This window comes from Leuciscus leuciscus (genome assembly GCF_965113295.1).
Source record: "Leuciscus leuciscus genome assembly, chromosome: 5".
In the NCBI taxonomy this organism is placed as follows: Eukaryota; Metazoa; Chordata; class Actinopteri; order Cypriniformes; family Leuciscidae; genus Leuciscus; species Leuciscus leuciscus.
The window spans coordinates 4,505,992-4,517,994 of record NC_138729.1 but is presented as its reverse complement, the minus strand read 5'-3'; the positions used below and the strand labels follow the sequence as shown (position 1 = coordinate 4,517,994).

At 35.5% G+C, this 12,003-nt stretch overlaps 1 protein-coding gene across 1 annotated transcript in view; it reads right to left on the bottom strand.

The window, feature by feature from the left end:
- Window positions 1-12,003, bottom strand: part of tut7 (terminal uridylyl transferase 7) — a 28,369-nt gene that overhangs the window by 10,021 nt on the left and 6,345 nt on the right. The window contains exons 9-20 of the mRNA XM_082170924.1: window positions 11,429-11,555; window positions 11,050-11,169; window positions 9,987-10,112; window positions 8,887-9,064; window positions 7,578-7,915; window positions 6,366-6,638; window positions 5,624-5,774; window positions 4,600-4,686; window positions 3,994-4,094; window positions 2,485-2,542; window positions 2,072-2,175; window positions 347-436 (exon numbers count right to left, since the gene is read on the bottom strand). Of these exons, the coding sequence (XP_082027050.1) occupies window positions 347-436; window positions 2,072-2,175; window positions 2,485-2,542; window positions 3,994-4,094; window positions 4,600-4,686; window positions 5,624-5,774; window positions 6,366-6,638; window positions 7,578-7,915; window positions 8,887-9,064; window positions 9,987-10,112; window positions 11,050-11,169; window positions 11,429-11,555 (1,753 nt within the window). The remainder of the gene's footprint in view (window positions 1-346; window positions 437-2,071; window positions 2,176-2,484; window positions 2,543-3,993; window positions 4,095-4,599; window positions 4,687-5,623; window positions 5,775-6,365; window positions 6,639-7,577; window positions 7,916-8,886; window positions 9,065-9,986; window positions 10,113-11,049; window positions 11,170-11,428; window positions 11,556-12,003) is intronic.

Sequence of the window (12,003 nt, the reverse complement as noted above, 5' to 3'; positions counted from 1 at the left end):
TGTAGTTGTATCTGAGACTAGAAGAGTTTGGTTTGAGTTGTTCATGTTGAGAAGATGCTGTTTTTTTGTGCTATGAAAGCAAATCCACTTTGATGCACTTATGAAATATGAGACTCACGCTGGAATTGATTCAGTAAAACTGATGCCAGTTACTGTTCGTATCACTGTGTATCAAGTGTGAAGAACATCCGGAGCTGAAATACAGATGCTAATGTATGTTTCGTCCTTCATCTTGTCACCAAAAGCAACTTTCTGGATTGTTTCTCATTCAAGCTTGGCCACTGATGATTACGATCTCTATGACTGAAGCAATAATGACATCAGTTCATGAATGTGTCGAACTTACTTTGGAGAACACTTTCATGACGTAGCAGAGGATCTTCACCCGAGCGTCAATTGCAGCATAAGACGCCAGTAACTGTGTGTTGTGCAAAGCCTGAGGAAACAAGACGGAAAAATCTTGGTTGCACTTTGTATGTGGACTTGCAGTGTATTTACACGAGAAAGAATTGAGGACGTCACTTTTGTGGTACAGCACAATTATACATTTAAGTACTTACTTAGTAATAATAATAAACTACATGTACTTACCATAGGGTTAGGGTGTGTTTGTAAGGTTAGTTGCATGTAATTATGCACAATAGATGGTAATTGTGTTACTGTACTGAGTAATGTAAGTGAACTACTTAGACGTAATAAGGGTTTAAAGGTACAGGGTTAGTTCAATTTATATAAAACTTTATTTTATTTTTTATAAAAGATGCATAAATTAAGATAGGATTTCCCCCCCTCCCAAACCTTTTGAATTTAATTTAATTTTGTGTGCAAATTGTACACTAAACTTACTAAACTAAAGACTGTGGATTGCCAAACCATGAATTTAATAAGGGATGTCGATCATAAAAAAAAAAATATGTCTGTCACACCTAACATTAAAGTTAGAAATTTTAAATATATTTTCACATTGAATATCCAAATTAATGTGTAAACAACAAAGACACTGACAGTATTTTAAATATCTGACATTTAATTATTCGTTTTATAACTTTTGTCTTGAATATAAATCTATTTGAATCTTTTTATTGTATTCAGAAAGTGATTCACTGTGTATTTGACGGCTGTCTGTGTTTCTGGAGCTTTACTGCATTGTTTTTGAAATGCGATTAGTTCAGTGTATCTGACATTTTGCATTGAGAGGACTTTACCTGCTGCATTTGTTTTTGAATTGTGATTCACTATGTTTGTTTTGAGTTTTAAAGGGGTGGTTGATTACGATTTCACGTTTCTAACTTTAGTTAGTGTGTAATGTTGCTGTTTGAGCATAAACAACATCTGCAAAGTTACAATGCTCAAAGTTCAAAGCAAAGGGAGGTAAAATGACACCAGCTGTTGAAGCTCCGCCCCCTGTGCCGGGAGCAGCAGCTCATTTGCATTTAAAGGGACAGACACAAAACGGTGCGTACTGCGTACGGTTTTAACATACTGTATAAAAATATCTGTGGGGTATTTTGAGCTAAAACTTCACATACACACTCTGGAGACATCAGAAACTTATTTTACATCTTGTGGAAAATGCATTATACCACCCCTTTAATAAGTAGGACAATGACATTTGACTTAGTGATGCGTTCACAACATTAAGTCTGCTATAACTGAATGATCATAAGATGATTGATCTTGATAGCCAACAGATTGTATCTGACCACAATTGTGTTTGAATCTGAGTGTTGCCTGTGTATGCGTGCCTGAAGAAGATTATTTTTATCAAAACATTGCTGTTATATTTTGCAAATGAAGGGAATAGTTAAACATAGGGCAGATCTTTCGTTTTGATCCTTTTGAAGAAAGCCAAACAAGCACAGTGCTTGTCATTTGCCAAAATATTGAAGTTTAAACATCGGCAATAAGGAATGAGCTACAATCCATAATGCCATAACTTTTGCAAATATGTAAAATTATTTACAATTCTAACGCTATTAACAATCGCAATGGTTTGAACTTCCATTAAAAAACGTTGTTTAAGAGTCAAGTTTGGACGTGTAAAAATAATGCAACAGAATTGTTCTCTCACCAGTGTATTGTACAAGCTTATATCTCCCTCTAGTCCAGTTTTGGCATGGTAAAACTTCACAATTGGGACTTTTGCAGTAGTAATAGGTAGGATGTTTCTCAGGCCTAAAATGAATGGATGGATAAATAGACATGGGTGTAAAACAAAAGCACTGATTTATTTGAAAAACAAGCATTTAAAGTAAACGGAGGTTGCCTGAGGCGTACAGAGAGGCTCTTTGTCATTGAATTTACCAGTCAGAAGATTAGAGCTTCTGAGAGAGGACAATGTATAAGATAGTCTCTTTCCCTTCCTAAAAATTTCAAATCTATTTAATAGTGAACAATACAAAACATGATTACTGAATGAAATGAGTGTCTAGCACAAACAACGGGCAATTTCACAATCACAAAAAAAAAAAAAAAAAACCTTACCATGGTGTTTCCGTAGAGCTTTAGCCAGGCTCTCAATAACAGCCATGTAGTCCAAGCCCTATCAGAGGAACCAGATTAGGAAACTTAATGAACAAAAAATAGTTTATGCAATCCGTTCATCAGCTTCACGTTTTTGAAAGAAGTCTCTTCTGTTCAACAAGGCTGCATTTATTTGATCAAAAATACAGCACAAACAGAAATATTATTACAGTTCAAAACAACTGTTTTCTGTGTGAATATATTTTAAAATGTAATTTGATCAAAGTTGAATTATCAGCATCATTACTCCAGTCTTCAGTGTCACATGATCCTTCAGAAATCATTCTAATATGTAGAGATGCACCGATTGATCGGCTGGTGACCGGAATTGGCAGATTTTCACGTGATCGGCCATGACCGGTGACCGACCGGTCAGTCTGACATATGCCGATTTTATGCCGGTCAAATGCACTCGGGCGCCGCATGATTAACATCGCGCAACATCAGCATCACACGTGCACACGGAACGCACATGTAGGAAACCTCGTGACTTACGGCCGTTTCCCACCGCAAATGTCAGCGGCGCGTGAGCAGCGCGTTGTTTTTTTCGGCGTGCATGTTAATCAATGAGTGCATTCACACCGGCAGCAGGAGCAGCGCGTGAGCAGCAGAGAAGCGCGGGTTTCGGCGCGGGTCTATTTTTGCTACGCTGCTCACGCTCAATTAAAGTGAAAGCACACTTTTGATGGACAAACTAAAAATGATTTTACACAAAAAGTGCTCAATGCACAGAATAAGTATGTCTAGTGTGTTTTAACAAGAACTGGAGTATGTCAGAAAAGGAGTTTTGGTTGCAAGTATGGTTGTGATTATAAAAAAATAAATTAAGTAAACTAGCCAGAAAATATAGAAATATCTTTATACTGCAAGGCTATATATACACATATTATTGCCATTACCTGTTTTCATACAGAAGTTTAGTTTGCTAAATATATCAAATTATTTTTAGTTGGGTATTGGATATGAAAAGAAGGAAATGGTTCTTCCATAACACTGCACTTTAGATGCGTGTCAATTTCCCACACCAGGAGAAATTTATATAGTTCTATTTTATAGCGATTATCTGTTCAAAAAATGATCTATGTTCTATGCAAAATGTAAAATGTTCTATTAAAGAAAAGATAGAAAATAAATGTGTATGCTGTAAAGTGTTTAGAAATTTTTTTATCGGAATCGGCAGGTCAAACTCAATGCAAAATCGGATATCGGAATTGGCCTAGAAAATTGTAATCGGTGCATCTCTACTAATATGCTGATTTGCTGCTCAAGAAACATTTATGATAATCGTCAATGTTGAAAACAAAGTTGTGCTGCTTCATATTTTAGCATTTCTTCAGTATTCAGGATCAGAAAGTTTAAAAGAACAGCATTTTTTTTAAAATAGAAATCTTATGTAACATTATGAATATCCTTAACATCACTTTTGATCAATTTTTGCGACCTTGAGTAAAAAGAGTCTTGGGACATTACCGCTGCTGTGTCCTGGCCTTCTAGAGTCATACAGATGTCCAAGTCACTCTGTTTAAAGCCAAACCCATTCTTGGATGAACCAAACAAAGCCAACTTGGCTCCTGATAAATAAATAAAAATACTCATCAACAAATAAGCATTTGTATAGTCCTCTCATTAAATGCATATAAAACAGTCGGTTACACTTTATTTTAAGGTGTCGTTACAGTGTAATTATACATTTAAGTACTGAGTAATATTAAGCAACTACATGTACTTAGTATAGGGTTAGAGTTGAGGGTTAGTTGCATGTAATTATGCATATTTTACTGTTATTACTATGGTAAGTACATGTAACAAGGACACTGCAAAATAAAGTGTTAACAAACAGTCTTTGACAAAATAGAGTAAAAGGCTGAATTTAGCAAAAAAATTGATATCCAGCTTAAAATCAAGTGGAATCTCACTGCTCTAATGAGGCGTATATTAAGCAAATTGTTCTGATTCGCCATTTTGTTTATTTGTGGACAAAGTGTCATGCAGCAATACAGAAGAAGAAATCTCTCAGTGCATTTAAATGGAAAAATACCAAACTTTACATACTTAAAACAGTCCAAGCTGCATTACCTGGCACTTGACATCTCAGGAAAGTCTCAAAGTCTTGTAAAATGTGTTCTCTGACTTTCACCTCCACATCATCTGGTGCAAAGTCACCTAAATAAATGCAACCATTTTGACTGAATCAGTGAAACTACATGCAAAAATTTAAGCACAAGTTTGATTTGAACATTTAATAAAAACAAAGAAAGATGTATGTAAATAAAAAAAGATGCATGCAACAATGTGCACATGTAAAAACCCATAGGGGCTGTTTACACCTGGCCACTTCATGCGTTTTCTCAGATCGGATAGCTATCCGATCGTGAAAAGACCAGGTGTAAATGCCCTCCGAAACGCATTCGAGACGGATTTGAATCCGATCGCTCAAACCACTTCAGGAGGAGATCTGAGACGCATTCCAGACGAAACTGGACAAGTGTAAATGCATCTGGTTGTTGAAACCACATATGTAAATTGTACTCCTCCCAAAAATGCTAAAAAAATAAACGTGTGAGAGCGTGTTATAGGCTATATGTAATGTTATAGCCAGATATGACGACGCTACTGGAACACGCATCACCTCAGATGAGAAGCTGAGCATCTATTCATTAAGCCAACGTGCAAACTATCGCAAATCAAAGTGAAAGTAAGTCGTAGACGCTTAACACACAATCATCATCATTAAAAGTAAATTCTTAAGAAACTAAATGATCTTACCAGGGCTGTTGCCGCTCTCTTTTATTGCGGTCTTTGAAATTTTAGCTGATGATCAATAAAATGCAGCTCATATCTTTTGCTTTCAGTGACGTGCACTCCATTAAATCTGCATATAGCGCGGGAATTGAAGATCGGATTTAAATCCGTTTTGCAAAAACACATTTATGTGACCAGGTGTAAATGGAATCATAGATAACCGTAAAAGGTGTAAGAAAGGCAAAGACTTGATCTATTTATCTAGCAGTCTACATTTCATCCTCAGGTTGAGTTCTCTACAATAAAGGAAAAAATTACAGAATGTCTTCATGTCAAAATATATCCACCGCGTACTTACGGTAGCATTGCTCACAGACTTCATTGAGGATCTTCAGGAAGTCTAGAGTCATGGTTGGAAGGCGCTTTAACTCCACTCGCTTGAAGTCCTCGGGACAGTCCTGTTTTGAATGTCCGTCACTCTTGCAAAGGCCGCATATCACAATGGGGGACTAACAGGAAAAAACGGATAATTTGTCACCATGACCCACATTAAATGGTGAATAAAAACTGGTGCTGGAATTGCAGATGCATGAATTCACAATAAAGTTAAAAGACATCATTAAAATGTCAAAAGAAACATTTAAAGTGCCCCTATTATGCTTTTTCGGATATTATCTCTCATGTCGTGTGTAATATAGTTGTTTGTGAAAGTAAAAAATGTCTACAAAGTTTCAAAGATCAAAGTGCAGATAAGAGTTAGTGTCTCCTAAAAGAAAGAAGACCAATCACAACAGACTGGGCCGTCTGACCAATCAGATCAGAGAAGGTTCTCAGAAAGGCGGGGTTTAGAGCTGATGCTGTAATGTATATTATGAGAAAATTAAAGTGTTTTTTGACCCTGGATGCATGTAAACCTATTGTAGGGAGCCTTTAAAATAGCATAATAGAGGCACTTTAATATCGCATTCTCAACAGTTGCTTGACCAGAGCAGCTCCATATCTGGCAACAATAACAAACATTAGTACATTTTAAATTTAATAAAAGGTTTGGATGGTCTCACATAGACATGCAAACCATGAATATGAGAATGCATATTTACCTTGCCATCGCTGAAAACCCTCTTGGTGAAGACATAATGAACGCCTTCAAGGTCCGACTGCGTTCCTGCCGGCGATTCAGATTCAGATTTGGAACGCTCTGCTTTTGGCTTGATTTGGACAGATGCTGCTTCCTCGGGATCGCCTACATCAGATCCCACATCGTCACTCGTCTCCCGGTCGAAGGGGAAGATCTCGTCGCCAGAAGGATCACCTCCAGATTCATCAAGCTCGATGTCATCATCGTCGTCATCTTCCTCATCTTCTTCTTCACCCTACAAATGTGTACACAATTTAATTTCAACTTTTTTTTTCTTCTTCATTGGAATGGTACGAAACTTGGTAAAGGTTTGATGACGATGATTCAAAAAAGGTTAAATGTTCCTGTAAAAAATATTCACTCTTGAGCTCCTTGGAAATTAATGGGAGACGAATTGTATCTAGTGGAAACTTTTAGTACTGCGCCCAAACAAAATCTTACTGAAAGCTCAGAAGATATCAAGCTCAAAATTGGAACACAACTTTAGATTTATGGCTTATATTTTATTGCAGAGTAAAACGTGATTTTGAAAATATATATTTCATAAATAATATTTTTGTTAATTTTTCACAATACACATAAAATTCTGTTACTTTTTTAAAGTTCACTTAAAAAAAAAAAATTGCACCAGCAATAACCTGCCAAGTGTCGTCTTTAAAAGATCAAACCTAAGTCTGTGCTCTAAAGCATTCAAGATTTACGACAGTTTAAGTTGGAAGTTTGATTTTCAGGTCTATGCTCAAAAAGTCAATAAATGGATTTTATACACCATAAATATAACTTGGTATAAAAAAAAACCTAAAAATACAAAATATTAAATAAAAAACATTATCAACCAAAAATATAGTACATTCATTTCATTGACAAAATAGTTTTTGACCGACACGTGAAGAGCACTACAGGGTAAGAAGAAAAATGTACCTGAGAAACTCTAATGCATATAAATTCAAGGGGATCATATGAGGATCTAATTTTCCTTGATTTCAGAGCTGTTCCTGAACTGAACTGCATGATGAAAAGAAGACTTCTTCTCAATCTATAGTAGTCAACATTTGAAGTGGATAAAAAAATTCATCAAAGTTATACATGAATTTTGAACTCTCCTAGGACAACTTTGATGAACTTTTTTGATCCACTTCAAACGATGACTACTGTATTTACAGCGCTTGCACACCTCAGTCTCTGCGTCAGAGTCGGCCTCTTCCTCATCGTCCTGCTCCAGCTCAATCATATAGTCAGAGTCTTCCAGATCATCGGCACTATGTGGACTGGATCTCGCACGGGATCTGTTCAAATCCTCAGCTGGAACTTTCTTGCTTTTCTTCACCGCGTCGACGTGATTCACACCACTCACGGATTTATCAGTTTGACTGTTCGAACGGACTTTCCCAGCTTTGCTTTTTGGAGAAGAAGCAAAGTACTTATAGGTTGTTTTGAGACAATGACACATATAGTCAAACATCATCTGACTACTCAACGTCCGAGCCACGTTCCTCTGGACGGCGAATGGATCTGAGAAAGAAGACAGAGATAAGTATTGATATGTCTCATATCTACCAGTCAAGAGTTTTGGATCGGTAATGTTTTTAAAATCAGTCTCTTCTGCTCACTAAGGCTGCATTTATTTGATTACAAATGCAAAAAAATAAACAGTAATATTGTTAAATATTATGATAATGTTTTCTATTTTAATATATTTTAAAAAGTAATTTATTCCTGTGATCAAAGCTGAATTTTCAGCATCATTACTCCAGTCTTGAGTTATCGAATTAAATTGATCAAAAGTTACAGTAAAGACATTAATAATGTAACAAAAGATTCTATTTCAAATAAATGCGGTTCTTTGTAACTTTCTATTCATCAAAGAATCCTAAAATAAAAATTGTGCATAACTGTTTTCAACATTGATAAAAATCATAAATCTTTCTTGAGCAGCAAATCATCATATCAGAATGATTTCTGAAGGATCATGTGACACTGAAGACTGGAGGAATGATGCTGAAAATGCAGCTTTGGTCACAGGAATAAATTACACTTTACTATATATTCACATTGAAAACAGCTGTTTTTTTTGTATTTTTAATTAAATAAATGCAGCCTTGGTGAGCAGAAGAGACTTTTAAAAACATAAAAAATCTTACAGATCCAAAACTGTTGACTGGTAGTGTACAGGTGAAACTCGAAAACTTTGAATATCGTGCAAAAGTTATAATTTTGATGATTATGGCTTACAGTTTATGAAAACCCCAAATTCAAAATCTCAGAAAATTTTAATATTAAATGAAATCAGTAAAAAAAATGTTAAATACAGAAATGTCGGCCCTCTGAAAAGTATAATCATGCATATGTATTTAGTTATATATACTAAATATATTAGTTTCACCTTTTAATTTGAATTACTGAAATACATGAACTTCTGCACGATATTCAAATTTTTCAAGTTTCACCTGTATAAAGAACTAGTCACATGATGCCATGTATACCTTCTATTGCAATCCTCTTTTTGGGCCAGTCTTTCAGATCCCGCCACAAGTCACCGTTTGTGCGCACGCTAATGACTTTCTCAGGTATTTGAAATTCCAGTGAATAATATCGCAGTAACTCGACCCAAAGCTTCCCCAGCTGTACAGGAGGACGTCGCTCTTTGAACACCAGTGGAGACTATTTAGGGGAAAAAAACAAATCAAAACAATGAACCAATAGGTCAAAAAAAATGCTATGGAAGCTTGTTTTCGCCAAGGAATACAAAACAAAAGTTAATTGCGACTTTTTCCATCTCACAATAATTTTTTTCCCTCAGAAATGCGAGTTTTTTAAATTTTACATTTAAATTGCAATATATAGTTATAATATATAGATATAAACTTTGTGAGTTATAAAGTCTGAAGTGCGAGATAAGCCCTGTTCGGATGGGACTGGTTTTCTAAACGATATTTGAGTCACAGTTCTTATCACCTGATCTGTGATTTCATGTCCTGATTTGGACGGGACTATACTAGTGTGTTTATTACAGAGGTGGGAGTGTGTGAGTGTGTGTTTTCTAGACGTGGGCGTTACAGAAGGTCATCTGCGGTCTAGTGTTCAACATGCAAGATTGTTTTTGATTTTGGATGGGATTCGATGTCTCAGAGGACCGTTGAATTCGCTGAAAAACTGGGGGTAATTTGCCCTGGAATTTATACTGAGGTTGTGTGTGAAAAACACTAACTTGTCAGATTCGGACAGGATTAAAATCACAAAGTACACCCGTGAAACAGGAATTTCTCCATGAAAACTAGTCTCACCCTAATAGGGCTATTTAATCACAATTCTGAGGAATAAAGTCAGAATTGTGACATGTAAACTTGCAATTCTGATCTATTTTCTCACAACTGCGAGTTTTTAACCTCGTAATTCTGACATTATAAATCGCAAATGTGAAAAAAAGTCAATTGTGAGATACATTTTTTATTTTGTGGCAAAAACAAGCTTCCATGAAACACAGTAGTGTTTTGTTGACTTTCTTTTGGCTTGACCTAGAAACTGTCTTCTTCAAATTAAACCTTTTGATGCACAATACATGAATAACTGGGAACACACTAACCTTCCCCTTCTTGATGAGTTTGTCTTTATCTTGAGAATCGTTTGAGGTTGGATCGTACACCCAAAGCACGTGTCCTTTCTCAACCCCGGTGATGGAGAAACTCTTCAGTTTACTCACATGCAAACCCTAAAACAAGACACAACATCAGTCTCTGCATCGGAAATAAAACAAATTAAATTACTTCACAATGAAAACCATTTCTCACAGGAATTTCCAGAAAAAACGAACAATTTTCTAAATTGTCTTGTTTAAGTTTTGTATCTTATGGGTGGGGTTTTCAGAAGTAATGCCATTCTGTTGTTCATTATAGAGGTGTGCGATATGTATCGCCTATGATCATTTAATGATGTGTTTTAATGATGTGTGAAGCTGACATTATCAAGTATGTCAAAAACTTTGGGGGAAAAAAACAGGCCTTGAGAGTGACATCACTTTCACTGCATGATGTAGTTTGAGAGTTTGTCTCATAGAAATTTCTATGAAATATTTAAGCATATACACTTTTTGCCAATATCACACACACCTAGTTCATTACAGGGCTTTCTGAAATACTTGATTGTGATTGGTCAGTTGAAGCATTCTCTGGTAAAATATTTTTTGTGTGTTGATCATTAAACTGTAAAACTGTGCGTGTCCAATATACAGGTAAAATAATTGGTAACACTATTTAAATCCTTCATTTATAATGCATTATAAAAGTATTATTATTATCATGCATGCACCTTACTATGCATTATATGATCTCATGTATAACTGTAACCTCAGTTATGGATTATACATAAATGCTTTAAGAAAACTGTTATCAAATAATTTCAGGTCGGATTTCAAACTTTAATTTCCCATATTTATTCATGTGATGAGTATCTGTGTAATAAGCGGGATAATTATTGCATTAGGGTCTGCGTCTTGATTACAGTGTCGGGGTTTAATTTATTTTTTGCAATAATGTCCGGCTGACTGCAGATTATCTCAGGTTACCTCTCCAAAAGGATCCAGATGCAATAATCAGGCATTGGTCCTATAAACTTGAATAAATGATGCATTAATGTTGAATCACACACACCACGTGTTCGAGGTATGAAGGTAAGACGGGTTCCTTGCGTCGTTGCAAGAAGCTGATGACCATGAGGGTAAAGCAGTAGGATGGAAGTCCACCTTCTTCCATCTGGTCTACACAACAGATCTAATTCACACAAACAAACAAGAAATCTCATATTATGAGGATATTTATATATATATATAAAGCATGCAGAGCTTTACAGTTCTTTATGCTGTTTCAATGTACAGTAAAAATGTATTGTGGTCCAGGGTCACATGTGTCATGTTTCAGACAACACTGAGAACCACAGTAAACAAAACATGCAATTTTGCATTTTAAACTTGGCAGTAAAAACCTACAGACTGTCTATTAGAACAGATAACACTGAGCACATCAGTCTCACCTTAGCCCAGAATCTGAAGCATATGATCAGCGGGATGAGCTGCGCTTCCAGACTCGCCATCTCGGTCAAATATGCTGTTGTTATGCATGCACTTTCATTGCCTGCACTGACTTTGCAGATCAGACCACTTCAAAAGATCAAAAAGAGATTAAAAAACAACAACATATAACATATGTTTAAAGCAGTTTTAAAAAAAGACAACTACTCCTCTGTCAATGAATTTAACATGAACTACCAATACAAATTTTGGAGTCGGTACGATTTTTTAAATGTTTTTGAAAGAACTCACAAAGGCTGAATTTATTTGATCAAAAATACAGTAAAAATAGTGACATATTACAATTTAAAAATTATGTTTTCTATGTGAATATATTGCAAAATGTTATTTATTCCTGTAATCAAAGCTGAATTTTCTTCAGTGTCACATGATCCTTCAGAAATCACTAATATGCTGATTTGATGCTCAAGAAACATTTCTGATTATTATCAATGTTGAAAACAGTTGTGCTGCTTCATATTTTTCTAGGATCCTTTGATTAATAAAGTTCAGAATAAACATTTATTTGAAATAGATT